Genomic DNA, 20,222 nt, shown 5'->3' on the forward strand with positions numbered 1-20,222 from the left:
GGAACGATGGAGCTTGCTTGGGGCACCTTCCCCCGCTCCGTTCCCGGACGGCTGCGGAGCTGGCAGGCCTGAGCGCAGGGGTCACCCACGGGACCCAACCTGTGTCTCCCAGGTATAATTCGCACAGTGCTTCGTCAGCCCAAACAACTCTCCCATCAGCCTCGGGAGGAGGGATGGAGAGAGGGATGGGTTCCTTGATGCATTCAGCAACCTTCAGCGACTGCCTCCTGGGTCAGGATGGGCTTTGTACACGGCACACACACGGGGGCCTGGAGATGGGTGGGGGAGCGGCGTTTGACGCTAGCTCCCAATTGTTCCCGAGCGCTGGCCTAGGGCCCAGCTGGGTAGGTGGCTGAAACCTTGCCAGTTGGTCAGACTCATTCGGGCAGCACCTTTCCAGTGAGGGACTGTCCAAATGGGAAAGGTTGGGTGTGAAACACACACGCACAAGGCGCTAGTTCCAGGGGGAAAGGAAAAAGCTATCTGAAAACTTAAAAGAGGTCTCAGAGACAAAGGCTTTGGAATCAGGGCGTGTGCATTTATGATGTCTTACGTTCCCTGGAAAAGTAACAGCATCCTGATTTGTGACTTTATTTCTTCCAACTAAGAAGTATACTGAAGGAAACAAAGAGGGGGCAACCAGAGGTGGGGGGCTCTGGGACCCAGGTGCCCGCCAGCCAGCTCAAGTGTGGGTTCCAGTCGGGGCGCAAAGCTGCTGTGTGAGTGAAATGCTGCCGTGAAGACATTCCAATGGCTTCCAGGAAGCGGCCATATGTGCTGACACGCATGTGGACAGAGCAGCCTGGCTGGCCACCTCTCAAGACTGGTGTTTCCTAGAGCTTTCCATTGGCAAACGCTGCCTCCTGGAACTGAGGGACAAAGGTTTTGAAATAAGCCCTGGTGGGAAAGGGGGAGAAAAAAAATTGTGGTTAGCACAAACATCTTGAAAAAAAAAAGTGCAACTCAGAGCTTTCAACCTAACTCGGAACAGTTGTTATTTATTGTTCATGCATCTTGGATTGGATTTTCCTTCCCTGCTGATGCAAAGCCCTCTGGATTTTTCCAAGGGAGGTCCATACAGTTCACTACCGTGCTATCTCTCATGGATATTTAAAGGGCCTGTACCCGGACCTTCCTGGCTGCCAATTCCTATTAGACATCAGGACTCGGGTTCCGTCTGCCCTGCCCCAGGTCAAAGCCAAGGGTCCAAGCTACAAGCCAACCACCCGGTCGCTTTCGTGATCTGAAATATCAGCAAGGTTGCACTTTTACTCAGGTGGATCTCTGACTTCACAGAGACAGAGAGGGTCTAATAAGAGGGATTTCTAAGGGATCCACGGCCTCCATTCGTTGGCAGACGTATTTGTAGTTCGATCTACTGGCAAGAAAGCCAGGCTGGGTGTCAGGAGAACGTTCCCTGGTCAGCCACAGACGAGTGACAGGGTCTGGGGCAGACCGTTAGGCTTTTCCGCAACCAGGTTCGAATCTGGAGAAGCAGGCTCTCTCTGTCAAACGGCAGGAGAGGGGCACATGCCACACTGACCGTGCCAGGCACTGCCTTAGGTGCCAAGGGTTGTGAGATGACCCAGATGTGTCACCTATCATGCAGGTGATCTCAGTTTAGAGAAGGAGCAGACACACGAGAGATACCAACTGCGGTGGTGAGGGCGTTTACGGCAATGCCATGAGGCATCAGCCTCGGGCCACCAGTGAAGGAGGCGGTGAAGTAGCCATTTTACAGGTGTTTGAGGCAAAAGACACAGCAGGAGCAGAGGCCTGGGGGCACGGGAGGGCTTGGCAGGAGCTGGGAACTAAACACTCTTCCGGAAGAGAAAGGGTGAGGTAGAAAGCAGAGGGAGAGGAAGCCGCAGAGGTGGCGGTGGGCACCGCGTGTGCCTGCCAGGCTTCCCTCCCGCACCCCTGATGCCCGTGAGATCAGAGCAGTCACACCGGACTTATCCAGAAGTGGCTCACCTGGACCTGTGACTTGAGCTAGGAAGGGCCACCAAGACACCTGTCACCATCAGTACCACAAAGGCCTCGGTACCTCACCCACGTCCATGTTATTTAGGACATGGTTCTCATAAGTTCGGCGCTCCAGGCTCCCAGGAGGTCAGAAGCCCCACATTAGGAGTCGGGGAACTAACTTAAAGGCAGAGGGCAGACCTGCTGAAGCTGCGAGAGGCAACAAGGCGAAACCCGTCTGTGAGAAGAGAGCAGAGGACTGCTCAGCAGTCACGAAACTCAAAAGGGTGGTTCATTGTCGGCGGTTCAGCGTCACATGGGTGGTTCAGCGTCGGGCGAAGAGCCCCACACAACTCAGCAGCCCCGGGGTCGCCACTAAGTCGCCGCTAAGAGCAGCCATTGATGACACCTGCCTGATCCCCTCTCCTAATGCCAAGTCACCGGAAACCCTCTTTCAAATTTCCGTGCTTTGCTGAATTTTTTCAGTCCCAGTCTCTGCAGCCTCTCTGCCACATTCATGCCTGGGCCCCCGTGTCTGGAAGCTCTCTGTCCCTGGGACATTACACATCTAGACCCGCTCCGTCCCTCTTCCTCTCCCTCCCGCCTTCCCCACTCCCATAGAAATCGAGTTGGCTACTCTTCCTGTCCTGCTCGCCACTCCCCTCGCGTCCTCTCAGGCTCGAAACACCCTCAGCAGAGAATCTGCCCCTCCCCCCACCCCAAATCTGGGTCTCCAGCCCTTATTTATCTCCCAAACTTCCAGGCCCACATTTCCAACCACCTCCAGGACATTGTGACCTGGGCGTCTCTCTATAACTCAAGCCAGTGTGTTCCAAATGTACTTTTTCATCAACATTACTCATTTGAAAGTGCTTCGGCCCCCTGGTACTTCTGTAACAGAACCCTCAGTTTCCACTTCTCCCTAAACCCCTGCGGTGAAGTCATCCTGAAGTTTCTTCCTCTTCCTCCCCTGTGTCCCAACACCTGGGCTCCCTATCTTGTTACCTTTCACAAAACTGCTGTTTCTCCCCGGGACAAAAGGCTTACTTTGCGGGCTTCCCTGGTGGCGCAGTGGTTGAGAGTCCTCCTGCCGATGCAGGGGACATGGGTTTGTGCCCCGGTCCGGGAAGATCCCACATGCCGCGGAGCGGCTGGGCTCGTGAGCCATGGCCGCTGAGCCTGCGCGTCCGGAGCCTGTGCTCCGCGACGGGAGAGGCCACAACAGTGAGAGGCCCGCGTACCACAAAAAAAAAAAAAAAAAAGGCTTACTTTGCTTTCCTGTTGCAACTAAATCAATTCTCTTTGAATGTGGGTCTCTGTCACTACCCCAACCGAGACCCTTCATCTGCCCAAACTCGCAGCCTGGCATGCCATGATTTTTACTATTTGCACTTTTCCTCGGTTACATTTTTGGGATCGTGCCTCCCCCGACCTTTGAGAAGCTAAGAAAGCTAAGGATGCTCTCCCAGAAAAACTGCAGGTAGGTCTCCTCACTGTGATGTCACATGCAGTCGGGGGACGCCGCAAGCCCCTTGAAGCCCACGCACGGTCCAGGATGCCGGCCCGCACTCCCGTCCCCTCCAGTGTGGCCACCTGCTCTTCCTCACACGTGCCATTTCCACCTTGGGGCTTTAGTCACGCTCAGGCCAAACGCCCTTGCCCCCATCAAGGCTTCCCTGGTCACCAGAAGGTCCTCTCCCTGCTTGCAGATGCTCTCTGTGCTTCTGCTGGGGCACGTGTCACGTGTGCACACGGCTTGCTGGCCGGGCTGCCCTGCCAGACCTGGAAAGCAGGGGGCATGTCCCCTTCTCTGTGACCCCACAGGCCTGCCCATACAGAGGGCCCAGTGTGGACTTCATGGCTGTAATTAAGGTAACTACCGACGGCCACGAGGTTTGCAAGAGCAGTTAAAGCACGTCCCTTGCACACTGTCGAGGAAAGTGAAAGACAGCAACCCCACAATGCAGGAGAATGCAACGTTCAGCTTCTGAGGAAGAAAACTATAAACTGTCGTCCATTCTCAAACTTCAACCTATGCCGACGGTTAGTGAGAAGGATAAACACCTTCCTCCATCTGCATCCTGACCCAGCCAGACCACCACCTTCTCTGAGACTTAGGACCTCAAACCCCTTGCCCACGATCGTCCTTATGGGAAGGGGGACTGTGTTGAGGCAGAAGGGGCCCCCGACCTAGGGTGAGGCTGGCCGGGCGAGAGAAGCCCTGAGCTTTGTTTCCCCACAGTGAGGAGGGGCAACAAGCCCACCCTGATGCGACGCTCACACACAAGACGTGCGGGAAGGAACCTTGTCAACTGGCTGCCGCCACTCGGACGTGAGGGCCGTTCGTTTCTTCCCCGTGTTTCACCTGCTGCTATTTCCCCAGCGGTATCTGTGTTTGCTGGAGGGGAGCCTGGCGGCCCTTCTGTAGAGGGTCAGATGTTGACAGGCCGCTGCCCGTCTCCGCTGCATCTGCGTTACTGCCTGAAGGACACCGCGGAGTGTGACGTACCCCAGCACCACTGGGCAGGGTGGCGTCCCTGTCGCAAGTCACAGGGGAGGACACCAGGGGCACAGGCTGTTGGCTCCAAGATAGGTGCCTGATGAGGGAGCGGTGCTGGCTGCTGCTGGAACGGGCCCTGGGCACGGGGGCAGGGGCATCTCTCCCCCGCTCTCCCTCCTCAGGCCCGGCCTCACACTGGGCAAATCTCATCAGCTCAGTTTTTCCTTGGAAACTTCTGGGGGAGGGGCCACACCAGTGCAAGCTCCTTAGACCGAAAGGTCTTGGCGAGAGGGAGCAAGCTTTGCAGCAAGCTCTCTCCTTCTTCAGAAAGTTCTGAAGTTTCCTGTTGTGTCCTGGGCTTTCCCTGCCAGGGCAAAGGGTGTGACGCCCGGGGGAAGCAGTGCGGAGAAGGGCTATTTAAAGGCATGATGCCACCAGCTGTTGTCGTGAGTGCTTCTCAACGCGGATCCTCACCAAGTCAGCTCACGGAGGCGAGGAGGAAGGGGAGAGTGACAACTGGCTCCCATCCATTTATAGGTTTTCTTTTGAAGTGCTGTTTTCATTTGTTTCAGTTTTTAATCAGAGAAGATGGAGAGCTGCCCAGAGTATATTGCCTGCCAATGGCACTAGTTGTCTGTCACCTTTTAAAAAACGCTTTCACCCAAAGACGAAGTGTATGGTAAGCTTTAAAAGTCTAAGTGTGTTACAGGGGGTGGGGGGAAGGTCTTCTCATGTCCCCCCTTAACTGGCCAAAAGGGCCCTCAGGGAGGGAGGCCTTGAGTCAGTCAAGCTCCTCATTCTACTCCCACTGGAAGAGACATTATCTTTAGACCAAATTCAAGCTAAACGTGCCTTAGGACAGCATAAGGCTCTGACCCTCTTCACTGAGCTCAGTCCCTCTGCCCTGGGTTTTATTTAGTTTTTCGGCTGCGCTGTGCGGCACGCAGGACCTTAGTTCCCCGACCAGGGATTGAACCCGTGCCCCCTGCTCTGGGAGCGCAGAGTCTTGACCACTTGACCGCCAGGGAAGTCCCTTCACTCTGGGTTTTATAAGATCACAACTCCATCCAATCCCAGAGTCGCAGGCTAGCAGAATAAAACTTAAAGAACTGACCCCAGGCTGAGGCCAGGTAGGTTGTCCATGAGTTGGAAGCAGGACTGGCTCCTGGCCTCAGCTCACAGGCGCAGCAGGGGCAGAGCAGACAGACCCCTGAGGCCAGGAATCAGCATGCTGGGCTGCTCAGCAGGTCTACTCTTCTGGGCCTTGGGTCCAGGAGCAAGTCTCTTCCCTTCTCTGGGCGCCAGTCCCTCATCTTCAAGGCCTGGCCCTGCCCTTTACTGGCTGTACCACCTGGGCAAGTGACTCACCGGTTTAGCTTTAATTTCTTCAACTCTAAGAGGTGAGCCACGACGCCTACCTTAAAGTATAGTCCTCACGAGGATTAAATGAGATGTTCCACGTAAGCACTTGGCCTGGTACCTGGCAAACTAGTTGATCAATAGGTGTCAACTGTTACGGTGGGGACCCAGCTGGGTCTGAGGGGGAGAGGCGGACAGCCAGGGCACTTGTAGCTGCAGAAGAGAAAACCCCTGTGTGGATGGAGAGGTCCTATGGTCCTTGCTCCCGGTTCATCCTTTCCCCTGGGCCTTCTTGGGTCATTTTTGACATATCGTATTGAGCTGGTAGCTGGAGGCACAGAGGTGGTCAGTCTCAGGATCGGACACCCAGCCAAAGTCGTTGGGACACTGCGCACCTCTTGAAATGCAGCCCGGAGCTGCTGGAGACGTGCTCGTGGTGCGAGCGGGAGGCACCCGCGCCCCGGCCGGCTTCTGCTTGAGCTGCTGCGTGTGCTCCCGTGCGTGGCTCTGGTCAAAAGCTTGGTCGGGGGGAGGTCGCAGCCGTGGACTAGATGGATGTTCAAGAATCATGTGGCTCTGGCTACCCCAGACGGGGGTATTGAAGTGGGCCCAGTCCTCAGACAGACCTTTTTCTGTCCAGGTCAAGAAGTATTATAAAGGGGAGGCGGTGGGGTAAGTGAAAAGGGCACTGAGCCATGAGGCAGAAGACATGGGCTCTAGTCCAGGCCCTGGCTCGCTGGGTCATCGGGAGCTGGGCCTCAGTTTCCTCACCTCTAACAGGAAGATGGATACTTGGCAATCTCTAAGTGCCACCCAGTAATGGTTCCGAGATACCCATGTGACCTTGAGCAAGCCACTTAACCTCTTTGCGTCTTGACTCTTCACCTGTTCAGTGAAGGCACCAGCCAAGCTCAGGCCCCGACGCACCGCAGGTGACGGTGGTGAGGGGAGACGGTGGTCGCCTTACCTGGGATGCTTCTTCACAAACATGGCAGAGCTCTGAGCAGATGTTCAGGGAACCACAGGCAGCTGGTGAGAGGGAAGGAAGGCCTGTTCCTCTCGGCCATGTCTGCCCTCCAACTGAGAGGAGGTCCAGAGTCAGGGAGCTCAAACTAAGTTGTCAGGGGAAACAACGCCTGGAAAATCCAATCATCTATGTGTTCTGGGGAAGGGGCTCTGGGGGCACTAAAGAGAGTGGTGACAGGGAGCTGTCAGGAAGCTCCTCAGAGGCCTCGAGATGAGGGCAGTTAGGAAACTTTCTCCAACAAGTCTCATCAAAAGGGATTTTCCCCGCTGGAATTATAGGTCTAGATTTACTCAATGGACCTTTTCAAAAGAACAAAAATCCATGCAATCAACATCTGAACAATTGAATCAGTGCGGCTTTAAGAAAATGAAAACAACAACAGAGAACAAAAAGCCCTAAGAGGTTGGAGACTCCGGGGAAAGAGGAAGGAAGCCCGTAAAGCAGATTAAACATCGCACAGGTGGCACTCCCAGCACTGCCGCGTGGGGCAGGAGTCAAGGTCCCATTTCGCAGGTGAGAAAACAGACACCGAGCGAGTTTAGTTGAGATACAGCCTGAGCCCAGTGCCGCGGCGCTCCTCTTGCCGCGGGAGCGCCACTTCAAGGAGGAGGCCCTGTGATCTTGCTGCCTTCAGCCTCATATACTTGGGGCCTCGTATTTGGCAGGAGCCTAGGCAATTGCTCTCTTCCCAAACTGGACTCAGTAGCCTCTTTCTGGAATTCCCAAATGCTTTCCTCTGGGCAATCGTCAGATGAGCCTTACGACGCTTGCTGAGTCAGGCCAGGGTGGCGGTGGATAGCGCGGGGTGGGAGGAGAGGTTCGGGGACACGAACCTCCTCGTCAGGAAATCAAGGACACACAAATCAAGTCAGAATTCATTTTTGCAAATAGAGGCAAGTTCCCAAACATCTAAGGCTCCTTTCTTTTTCCAGTTTTCTTCTGCAGCTGTGACTTCAACTGGCACATGTTTTTAATCAGTCCTAAGCAAGCCGACTGTGGTCTGAAATCAAAGCAGTGCCGTAAACAGCGTAAGACAAGTCCCGCTAATCTTCCTTGTGGTCTTGCCTTGTCCTCATCGTCCCGAACGGCCACTGTAAATACTGACTCACTTGGGGTTACTGTCCCCGTGGCAAAGGGGTCATCCTTATAATAGAATCTCTATAGAGAGACCCGGTTCTGCCTCAATGCCTGTCACCCCAAACCCTCCAAAGGCCACTGTGAAGACGGCCCATCCAACTCTGGGCGCCTTGGTAAGCAAGTGGCCGGCACGATGGGACCTTATTTTGTAGCTGTGCCCTGAGCGATGTCAGCCTGGCTGCTGGTATGGGCTTTAGGAAAAAACAAGTGGCTGTAACTGGTTCATGTACACGGTCTCCCTAAATGTGCCAACCCTTGGGCAGGCCTGGTTCATTTTTAGGGGGTCCAAGATCGCAAAACAAGGACACTAACACACTTGAGATGCAAAGGCTTGACATCATACCGAGAACACAGTATCACACGCTCACAGCTTCGGGCAGAGGCCCTCGCCCTTGGCTGGAATCAATCTCCCCTCTGCTGGGTTCCGTGGCACAGTGGCCTCCAACCTCAGGCCCAGCCATGGTCCGCCTTGAGTTTGAGATGTTAGACTCTGTCTTACATAGCTCGGGCTCCTCGCCCGTGAGAAGGCTGAGACCGTAGTCTCAGTATGTGTAGTCTCAGTATGTGTTGAATTAAATGAAATGCTGTTTTAGGAGGACTTCAACAAACACTCAACTGGGCTCCATTTCTAGACACCAAAGTATTGGGATGAAATCTGGCTCCTTCTCAATCACGGGGTATTTGTCAACGTGCACTGAATGCTCACAATTACCTAGTGGTTCTTCCTCCTTCTGAGACTCTCCGAGGAGGCCTCCTGGAGCCGGGCCAGTTCCTCTGGGGCTTGAGCAGCGCGCAGTCAGCTTCTGCAACTGCAGGGCCAGGCCTTGCTCAGGGGTCGGGGTGGGGGGCTGTAGTCGCCTCTGCTCCCCGGGCGCCCCCTGCTGCAGTGTCTGAGGGGAGGAGGCCACGTGGGCCAACTGGCCAAATGAGAGGGAGGGGCAGGGCAGTCCTCGTGGGCTCCCCCAGCCGCAGGGCTGCCTTCCTCCCCTGGGCTCCCAGCTCTGTCTGCAAGCGTCTGTCACAGTCCAGCCATCCCCCGACATCCCACTAGAGGCTCCTTCACGGCAAGCCCCGCTGCTCATATTCAGACATCTCTGCAGCCCAGCTTCAAGTCTAGAGCCCGACGCACAGCAATTCAACAAACATTTCTCAAACGACTGTGAAAGCTTGGCTTATTTAAAGATGTACTTTAGAATTATAAAATTTTACAACAGAAAGAAACCTTAGCGGCCATATAGTCCGATCATTACAGGGAAGGGAAAACTAAGGGCTGGAGAAGTTGATGGTCCCTCTCACATGGCCTAGCTCTTCTCTGGAAGCCCCTTGGGGGCAGAATTTGGTGGTGGTTTACCCTTAGTGCCCCATGGTGCTCACCTTCCTTAGGGCCTGACAGCAGGAATGAATGAATGAATGCATGGCTGTCCCAACGGGCTGCCCTAAGGCCCCAGAGCTAGTAGGCAGAATCTGAGCCCACCCTCCCTATCTCTTTACTCTCAGGCTGATGCTCTTTCCATCGTGAACCTGCTTGATGAGAAGCTGGGAGGAGGGGGCAGCAGCGTGGCCACTGAGAAAGGCCGGCCCCCCTCTCCTCCGGGGGTGTGTGTCAGCTGAGATGATGTAGTGCACCTGGCTGGGCTAAGGCTAGGGCAGAGAGTGGGTAGGTGGGACTAAGGAATATGGTGCTGCCTGAGGCCTGGGACCCCAGAGCAGAGCCACCACCCTTTGTTCACCTGTCTCACCATCTGCGCCTGCCTGGTGTGCCTTGGATGGCAGGTGCCTTGGCAACGGGCATCTCATGTTCTCTGCTGGCTCTGCCCAGGGCCGCACAGGTGGGAGCTCAGCCCTGGCTCTGCTGGTGGCCATGCAGATGCCTGTGGAGGGTGCTGGGATCTCCTACTCACGCAGCTCACCTGCGCTGGACTGCTGGGGAGAAGCCGCCGCCTGTCTGATGGCGGTGAGTCACCGTCAAAATCACAGATTACCCTCCTCCCCTTAATCAGCAACAGGGGAAAAACCAAAGGATGGCCCTCAAAGAGGAAGTGCTCGGGGTCCCAGGCGAGCTGACCATGCGTAGTGCGGGGCCTGGTCATGCCCCAGCGGGGATGGTGCCTCCAGGCTTCCGCTCAGCATCGCCAGGCATCGGCCTGCACAGGACAGTGCCGGACCCCCAAAGGGCTTCGAGAACGCTTAGGAGATCAACTCTTTGGAGCATGAAACAATCTTCTTCCCCCCCAGAGGGTCTCTCTGGGGCTTTTAAGTAATGCTCGCCTGGTTGTAAACCGGGTTTCTCCCAACAGACTCTCAGCATCCAGAGGCCGAAGCTCTGTCTCCTGGCGCGGCTCAGGCCCCTGCCTGCTGCCTTTTGAGCGCACACTCTGGGTGTTCGCCCTCCTAGCTGGGTGCTCACAGATACGCCCTGAAGATCTGGGGGAGGGGCAGCAAGGACGGCCATGGTCCCTCTTCAGTCTAATCCCCCCGCCCAGCAGCTGAAATGATATTCCCAGACGCCTGGCTCTCTGGGTTTCCAGATGGAAAAGCAACAATTCCCAAAGAAGAAACTACTGGATGGGAGAGGACATCCGCAGCCTACCCTCCCTGCTGGGGTGCAATGGCCTTAATGGGAACTTCAGGTGGGCTCCTGGGCTGGGAGTGTGGGCAAGTTCCACAGCAGGCTGGCAGGAGGCAGAACTTCTGCAGGTGGAGGGCCCTACGGGTCCTCTCAACCATGCTGAGGTTCATGGCAAAGATGGGGAGGGGCGCAGAAGCAGAGCTCACTTGCCCTGCAGGCCCGCAGGGCTCATTCCACCCTGCACGAGCACAGGGCCCGGCACATGCTGGCAACAGCTAGCTGTGTGGCCGTGTGCCAGTTACAAAGAGGGAGGGAGGGGGGAAAGGCCTGGAAGGAAAGAAAGGACATACATACAATGTGGATAAATGATATCCACACAAGGTATGAAACAGGCTTGTTCAAACGATAGGTGTAATCCATTAGTGGGTTGTGAAATCAACCTAGTGGGTCCTGACCAGCATTAAAATAAAAAGAAATCAAAATCAGAGTACATCACATGTGGCAAGTAGAATTTTTTGTGTGTGAAACTTTTGTGGATGTAAAATAAATGTCTTCCTGTGGATTGTGGTAAAAAAGTCTGGAAGCCAGGAGTATAAAGGAAGGGAGGTGCCTACTACATGCTAGACTCCGCGCTATTTGTTTTCATCTATACTATTTTACGTTTACTCCTCCTAATGGGACTACTACCACGCAGGTATTAGTACAGGTTCCCCCCACCATCTGAAAGTAGAGCATTCCTATGAAACCTTTCGAAATGGCATAAAGCGAAGAAGCAATGAACTTAGGACACATCTTGCTAACGGATGCAAAAATAAAATGAGACAAAGCAAGATGCTCGCAGACAGTTCAAAGCTATGGTGGCCTGATGCTGAGATGCCGAGTGTGGTTCCTGGGGAAGGAGCTTGGCGGCGCCACTCTGGCTGCTCGGGGTGCGCTCTGCCTCTACAAGGGTTTGCCACAAAACAAACGCTGAATGCTAGTTTTGCTTTTTGCCTTTTTTGATAAAAGTGAAAATCCTCTTTGGATGTCTTTTAGTTACTGAAAACAGGTACTAATGTAGGTCTTTTGTAAAAGCAAAGTGGGGCTTCCCTGGTGGTGCAGTGGTTGAGAGTCTGCCTGCTGATGCAGGGGACGCAGGTTCATGCCCTGGTCCGGGAGAATCCCACATGCCGCGGAGCGGCTGGGCCCGTGAGCCATGGCCGCTGAGCCGTCGCGGAGCGGCTGGGCCCGTGAGCCATGGCCGCTGAGCCTGCACGTCCAGAGCCTGTGCTCCGCAACGGGAGAGGCCACAACAGTGAGAGGCCTGCGTACCGCAAAAAAGAAAAAGCAAAGTGGCATAAAGCGAACTTTCAAAAAGTGGGGGACACCTATATCTTTATTTTTGCCAATGAGAAATCTACAATTCAGAGGTGCAAAGTAACTTTTCTAAGATCACACAGCTAATAGGTGGCAATGCTGTTTATGATTCCAGAGCTGCTTGACTCCAAAGAGCACATTCTTTCCACAATGCCATGATTTCCAGTGGAAAAGGCGCTGGCAGCTGAGCGCAGAGACCAGGCCTCCCCCTCGGGATCTGCTGTGGGACACTGAATCACTCCTCCGTTTCCTCATTCACACAACGAAGGCATGGGAGCGGTGATTTCTAAATTTCTTTGATTTGGTGATCCTCCCCCTCCCAAACATCATTTTAGGCATATCTCATTCTCCTTCATTAAAACTCCATAAAATTGGACTTCCCTGGTGGTGCATTGTTTAAGAATCCGCCTGCCAATGCAGGAGACATGGGTTCGAGCCCTGGTCCTGTGAGATCCCACATGCTGCAGAGCAACTAAGTCCGTGTGCCACAACTACTGAGCCTGCGCTCTAGAGCCGCGAGCCACAACTACTGAAGCCCGCTCGCCTAGAGCCCGTGCTCTGCAACAAGAGAAGCCACCGCAATGAGAAGCCTGCGCACCACAAAGAAGAGTAGCCCCTGCTCGCCACAACTAGAGAAAGCCCGTGCAGAGCAATGAAGACTCAACGCAGCCAAAAATAAAAATAAATTAATTAATTTAAAGAAGAAAGGTGCTTATGTTTTTAAAAAACAAAAACAAAAAAACTCCGTAAAACTGGAATTGCCAATGGCCCAGTAATGAATGTTGAGGGCTCCTTACTGCCAACTCCCATTACACCTACGTTTGTTCTTACAAACCCCCCTAAATGGCCCTCTTGTAGGTCTGTGTGTCCAGAGGTGGTGACTGGTATCTTTAGCTCTCATTTAGGGACCTGCATTGGGTGACTTTTCAGTAGAATTATGACTGTGATAACAAGGGATGAAAGCGATGAACTTGACCTCCCTCTCACTTGTCCACCTGGTTCCTGGAAGTATTAATGCACCCTACAGAAGAACAAGGCCTAGTCTGAATGTCTGGGAGAAGGAAAAGAAGGGCACATGCAATTCAAACAAGTGCACATGGGAGGCACCATAAATGTTCTCTAAATAACGAGCCCCAGAAGAGCAAAGGATACCCGGAAGGTTCCTTTAACAGTAAAGTCATCTGTCATCTTAAAGCTCTCCAGGGTTGTGGAGAAGTACCACGTCCGTAAAGTACTATAAAATGGGAGGCATTATTACCCTGACATAATCAAGCTTGAGTTGTGATCCTGGCTCTGCTTCTCACCTGCTATGTGACCTTGGATGAGCCACTTCACCTCTCTGTACCCCAAATGCCTCATCTGTAAAGTGAGGGGATGGCTTCTGAGCTTACTTCCAGGTCTAACGTACAGTCATCCCCTGGTATTCGCAGGAGACTGGTTCCAGGACCCTCGCGGATACCCAAATTCAAGGATGCTCGGGCTTCCCTGGTGGCGTAGTGGTTTAGAGTCCGCCTGCCGATGCAGGGGACACGGGTTCGTGCCCTGGTCTGGGAAGATCCCACATGCTGCGGAGCGGCTGGGCCCGTGAGCCATGGCCGCTGAGCCTGTGCCTCCGGAGCCTGTGCTCTGCAACGGGAGAGGCCACAACAGTGAGAGGCCCACGTACCGCAAAAAAAAAAAAAAAAAAAAAAGAATGCTCAAGTCCCTTATATAAAATGGCATAGTAGGGCTTCCCTGGTGGCGCAGTGGCTAAGAATCCACCTGTCAATGCAGGGGACACGGGTTCGAGCCCTGGTCCAGGAAGATCCCACATGTCACGGGGCAACTAAACCTGTGCTGAACCTGCGCTCTAGATCCTGCCAGCCACAACTACTGAGCCTGTGCTCTATAGCTCACAAGCCACAACTACTGAGCCCACGTGCCACGACTACTGAGCCCACGTACCACAACTACTGAAGCCCGTGCGCCTAAAGCCTGTGCTCCACAACAAAGATAAGCCACTGCAATGAGAAGCCCCCGCACCGCAATGAAGAGTAGCGTCCTCTCGCCGCAACTAGAGAAAGCCCGTGCATGGCAACGAAGACCCAACGCAGCCAAAAATAAATAAATAAAATAAATAAATTCATGTTAAAAAGAAATGGCATAGTAGTTGGCCCTCCATATCTTTGGATTCTGCAGCCTTGGATTCAAACAACTCTGGTTTTTGATCCTCCGTTGGTTGAATCCGTGGATATGGAACATGCAGATACGGAGATCCGACTGTACTTGCATATGACCTATGCACAACTCCTGTATACTTTAAATCATCTCTAGATTACTTAAATACCTAATACAATGTAAATACTATGTAAATAGTTGTAAATACAATGTAAATGCTCTGTACATAGCTGCTGTGTTTGGCAAATTCAAACTTTGCTTTTTGGAACTTTTTGGAATATTTTTCTTTGAATATTTTTGAAATATTGTCCTGATGTGGAACTCACGAGACATGGAGAGCCGACTGTACCATTATCCATTATTAATATTATTGCTTTGGGATCAATTTAACCACTTAAGCCACAGACAGTTTCTTTAGTGGAAGCAGTAATTTAATAAATGACCTCTCCCTGTGCTTTGCTAAAGGGGTTCCCTCCTTAATAAGCACCATCAAAGGCATGGCAAGAGGTTTCTATCTATCTCCCTTTTGTCTCTGGGTCTGACTTAGGACCCCAAGTATGGAGGCCAGCATCCATCCTTCAGACCAGCAGACAACCAGACATTCACTCGTTCATGCCGACCGAGCTCCCGAGCTAGACAAGGGCTGGTTTCTGCAGGGGCCAAGGGATGAATCTGAGTAAGGCCTGGCCCTCAGGGGACACACAGGCCCTGGACTCGCAGTCAGACTGCTGCCTGCTCACCCTGGGTGGGAGTTGGATGGCTTCACTTCACAGTCGGGGGCCAAGCCCTCCTCCGCTGGCTCCTTCTTCCTGCTATTGCTCTGGAACAACCAGAACAAACTTTCTGCCTGGAGTTGGCTTTCGTTTCTGCTCAGAGCTCTGCCAGGCCATTAGCCAGTAGGCCAGACGTCTAGCACTTTTAATGACAATAATAATAATTTGCATTTATACAAGGTCTTTCATCAGGGAATCTTAAAGTGTTTTACAAACAATAATTAATTCTCCTTGGCAATTCTGGGGGCCAGCTATGTAGGAGTCCCTTTGCTTTGCAGGTAAAGGGTACTTTCCTGAACCACGCAACATTTTGGGGGCCTCCCTATCTACCCAAAACCTACCCACACTCAAGGCCTGGCATAAGCCTCAGGCCCTCCGCAGAGCCTGCAGCACCTGTAAGAGTTATAATGTTTTTCCTTCTCCTGAGCTGGAATTTGTCCCCTGGGAACCCCTACCCACGGGGCCTCCTTTTGCCTTCTGTAACAAAACAATCCTACCTAAACTGCCTGGGGTTGCTGGTTGGCGTCCCTTATATACACGTTGTCTACCTCTGCGGTCACCCTTGGGCGGAGCTTTGTGGCTCAGTCTCGCTGAGGTTCAGTGAAGCCTTGTGAACTGAATGGTGGGAGCAGCTGAGGCCTCCACCGTGTGCTCTGAGCTCCAGGGCCAGGCTGACCTCCTGGGCAGGAGTTCCCCGGGTGTTACTGGCTCTGGAGCCGTGGGTCTGCCCATCTTTAAATGCAGCTCTTTAGACGTTTCCCCCTCTGTGTAGACACAGGAGGCTTCCTGCATTCATTTCTGGGGGCTGCACTTCAGTGACCCAGAAATACCCTAAATTTCTGTTGAATGGCTGAATGACAATGAATGGATATCCTTCTTTCCTAAATCGATCATCTTAACTCTAGGCAATAACTGTCAGTCGTTAAGGACTGGTTTTTGGAGACCAAGCCAGACAACAACCTCTTTAGTGCTTCTTTTTTCTTAAAAAAATGTTTTTTAAATCCTTTATCAGAATAAATACTTGGCGCTACACTTGAGAAAAGGATTCACTGATGGATGAGCTGGAAACCCACACGAGGACAGGAGCTCCATGCCCCTCCTCCTCTTCCAGGGGTTAGAGACAAGGGAGGACTCAGCACTGGGGGGCAGGGGCGTGGGGGCAGAGGGGCGAATGGAATCCTTTGCTAAGTTGATTTCAAAAAGCTAGATCTTCTGGGGAAACCAACAAATCCCTTGAGTGGCTTCTGGGTCCTTGCTGGTAGCTTTATGCCTGAAAAGACACCGGCCCTCCCTCGGCCAAGAGTACATTGTTTGGGTGAGATTTTTCTCACAGCGGCTTGCCGTGGAAGGAATTCCGAGCATGCATCAAAGGCCCTTGTTCTCCTGAAACCTGCGCCCTGTGAACATGAGGTTTGGCTTGTGGTGACAGAGCCTCGTTTTGCTCTGACTTCACGTGATTCCCACTTACTGGCCTAGAATCAGGGGTGATCAGTTTTGGCTTGGATTTGGCCTGGCTTATTGACCTGGGGGAGGCTTGGGAGGAGAAAAGTGGGCTAGAGAGGAAATCTGCTACTACCCTCCCCGAGTCTCCATGTATTTCTCTCCGATGGGCCCAAAGGACCCGTGCGGTGGTTGTCAGGCAACAGTGCCAGGCACACGGTAGGAACTCAAACCAGAGTAGCTTCCTTTCCTCCCAACCTCCCCTCCCACCGCCTAGCACTTTAATTTAACACACATTTATAGAATAGCGCCTGTTTACAGGAGGGCCTGGAGTACCAGGGACACTGCCTGAAAGTACCTGCACCTAGTAGGCATTTAATAGTTGTTGGATAAGAAAATGAACTAACTTGGTCCTTGGTATTTTACAGTTTATAATATGCTTTTAAAAATAACCTCATTTTGAAAAGGGAACCCTCCTGCACTGTTGGTGGGAATGTAAATTGATACAGCCACTATGGAGAACAGTCTGCAGGTTCCTTAGAAAACTAAAAATAGAGCTACCATACAACCCAGCAATCCCATTACTGGGCATATACCCTAAGAAAACCATAATTCAAAAAGACACATGCACACCTATGTTCATTGCAGCTCTATTTACAATAGCCAGGACATGGAAGCAACCTAAGTGTCCATAGACAGATGAATGGATAAAGAAGATGTGGCACATATATACAATGGAATATTACTCAGCCATAAAAAGAAACAAAATTGAGTTATTTGTAGTGAGGTGGATGGACCTAGAGTCTGTCATACAGAGTGAAGTAAGTCAGAAAGAGAAAAACAAATACCGTATGTTAACACATATATATATGGAATCTAAAAAAAAAAAAAGGTTCTGAAGAACCTAGGGGCAGGACAGGAATAAAGACACAGACATAGAGAATGGACTTGAGGACACACAGAGGGGGAAGGGTAACCTGGAATGAAATGAGAGAGTGGCATGGACATATATACACTGCCAAATGTAAAACAGGTAGCTAGTGGGAAGCAGCCACATAGCACAGGGAGATCAGCTCGGTGCTTTGTGACCGCCTGGAGGGGTGGGATAGGGAGGGTGGGAGGGAGACACAAGAGGGAAGAGATATGGGGATATATGTTTACGTATAGCTGATTCACTTTGTTATACAGCAGAAACTAACACACCATTGTAAAGCAATTATACTCCAATAAAGATGTTAAAAAAAAACACCCCAACTTCATTTTAATGCAAGCAACAGTCATGTGTGAAATAGACAGCATTACTCTACTTCCACTGTACACATGAAGAAACAGGCTTGGAGAGAGTAGGTAACCTACCCAAGGTCAGGTGCGTGGTAAAGGCAGAGTGGGGTTCAGATATGAGCCAGTGCCCTGCGACAGCACACTGCCAGCCCCGGAGGGCCTTCTCTGGCCACAGGCTTGGAGCAGGAAAGGCACGGCTCTGGTGCACCCACGTTCCACTAGAAGGGTCCTTCTGAGCACTGCTCCCCACCCCATATCTGGCCATAACCTCTGCAGCTAAAGGTGTGGGGCATCTCATGCATCTGGTGACTTGGAACAGTAAAATTTTTAAATTGGAAACATTTGCTAACTGGGAGATTTCTTTCTCTTAGGCCCTGGGGCTCTGGTCCGAAACTAGTGTACAGGGCTATTCCCCAATGTCAACTTCATGGGCTCCCACCACCCTTCCCTACAGGGTGCAGCCACACTGATGCCCACACTCCACCCACTCTCCCCCCGGTCGCATCTCTCTAGGGCACAGAGAGAAGTGCTCTAGGCCACAGGACTCTAACTGCTTCTTAGCACAGCGCTCTGCACGGTTAAGGGGCTCAGAACAGTGACAAACTACATTCCTTCTTATTCCCAGGAGCTTTTTAAGATCCAAGAAAGGGAACAGGAAGTAGATACTGAATCCTCGGCTACCCCGAGCTCCCAGCCTCTTTTTCTTCCCAATCCTCTGGCCTCTGGACTGCTGGGAACCGCTGATAGATGCAGAATGAAAAGGGTAGGTTAGGAATCTTTCAAAATTTGCCCACATGGCTGGCCGGCCCCAGTACAATTTCCAATGTGAGTTGAGAGGTGGAAACCAGATCTGACCACAAAGCTGTCTCACCCACGGAGAGTTCATAACAGCCTTCTCAAAACCATGCTGACAACACGCCCTGCAGAGGAGGGTGTCCTGGCGGAATGTCGTCACCGCGCACACTGGGCGACGTGTAACCCAGCGCCTGGGGAGTGAGGTCAGTCCCCACCATCGTGAGCTCGTCTGCTCTGGCCCTCTTAGCACATTTCTTTGTGCTGCTAGCATATTACCTCTGAGATCTAACTCTGTGGAAAATTATGTGCATTCCTTAAGCGGAGCCAGTTTTAGGTCAGAAGTTGGCAAAGAAGAGCCAGGACTTGGGCTCTCCAAAATAAGCACCTCAACTAGATCAGGGCCCTTGGTGCAGCTGGGGGAGGACCATGTCTTGGTGCTCCCAGCCCCGGGGCTCTGAGCCACCCTGCACTGTGGCACTGCTGAGGGTATGGGTATTACTGGGCGTGCTGGGGACCAGCCCAGGCTGCTGTGGTCTCAAAAACCAAGGCCAAGGAGAGTTAACCTGTTGTTGGTCAGCAGGACCCTGTGAGGGGAGCCCCCCACTAGACTTCTAAGATGCCAGGTAGCAGGAGTGGCTGCTCCATTGGGGAGGGCAGCATCTGCTCCGCACCAAGGAGTCTGGCCAAACGAGCAAGTGGGGGCTGAAATCCAGTCCCTGCCCATTTACTCAGCTGTGTGCTCGCCCAGGGCTAGATGCCTAGAGAAAGGGGGAGGTTTCTCTTACCCAGAGCTATTAGCCAAGTCTGCACCAACCCAAAGGGGCACCTTTTTCTAGTCTGCACAAAAGTTCTTCATAGGCCAGAGTGGCCTTGACTGGAGGACCATGCAGTTCTGTGCTTTGGATCCCCTATTATGCCCTGGGAACGTGGGTATGGGATGCATGTCACTGGGATGCAAATTTTATGTTAGAGTCTTGTTTGGACTGGCACCAGGGGAAGAAGATTAAAAAGATTAGCTCTTCCCTAGTCTCTGCAGTTTTCAAGGCTTCTTCCTGTCTTTCTCACCATGGCCACCAACCTACCTTGCCGCTTTGAGCTATCCTGCGCCATCTCACTGCTCAGACTCAGAGACAGGCAAACACAAACAGCGGGTGGGGTGGGTCCAGGCAGCCACACAGGTTCTCAAGGCAGCATCTGGCTCCCTTTCCTACCATAGTTATCAAGCAGATGAATCAGTGTTCTCCTCCACGTGGGTACAGACGGGTGTCCCACCTTGAACCATGCCACTGAATTCAGTCAGACCTATACAGCTGGGGTGCCTTTTTACCAAAATTGGTGGACACCAAGGATGCCAGAGCCCTCAGACCAATAAACGAATACAGACATACAGCAAAATAAACTACACAAACACAGCAGAATAAGCCCCCTCCCTTTGTAGATTTCAGCAACCTCAAGGCGCGCTTTGCATTGTAACTGCTGCAGGGGAGAGAGAGGGCCCCTTCTAGTTAGCCCCTTATTAGGTGCTTCAGGAGCTTGTGCTGTAAAAGAACTGCACGAGTTCAAAAGCCATAGAAAGTTGGATTTGAAAACCCTAAAGGTCATCTAATCCAGGGGTGAGCAATGTTTTCCTGTAAAGGGCCAGACAGCAAGTATTTTCAGCTTTGCAGGCCATATACCCTGTCTCTGCAATTCAACTCTGCCCTTAGAGTGACAGCAGCCATGTGCAATATGTAAATGAATGGGTGGGGCTGTGTTCCAATAAAACTTTATTTATAAAAACAAGCAGCTGGCTAAACTTGCCCTGGGGCTATTGTTTGTCAATTCCTTACCTGTCCAACCCCTCTATTTGCAGAAAAGAAGTGA

The 20,222-nt window shown here is 52.3% G+C and overlaps 1 protein-coding gene across 3 annotated transcripts in view; it reads right to left on the reverse strand.

Moving 5' to 3' along the window:
• Positions 1-575: 575 nt before the first annotated feature.
• Positions 576-20,222, reverse strand: part of BABAM2 (BRISC and BRCA1 A complex member 2) — a 434,786-nt gene continuing 415,139 nt past the window's right edge. For all 3 annotated transcript variants that reach the window (XM_067703374.1, XM_067703375.1, XM_067703376.1), the window contains one exon: positions 576-897. In XM_067703374.1, the coding sequence (XP_067559475.1) occupies positions 834-897 (64 nt within the window). In that variant the 3' untranslated portion in view covers positions 576-833. The remainder of the gene's footprint in view (positions 898-20,222) is intronic.

This window comes from Pseudorca crassidens, chromosome 14 (assembly GCF_039906515.1).
Source record: "Pseudorca crassidens isolate mPseCra1 chromosome 14, mPseCra1.hap1, whole genome shotgun sequence".
NCBI classification, from domain to species: domain Eukaryota; kingdom Metazoa; phylum Chordata; class Mammalia; order Artiodactyla; family Delphinidae; genus Pseudorca; species Pseudorca crassidens.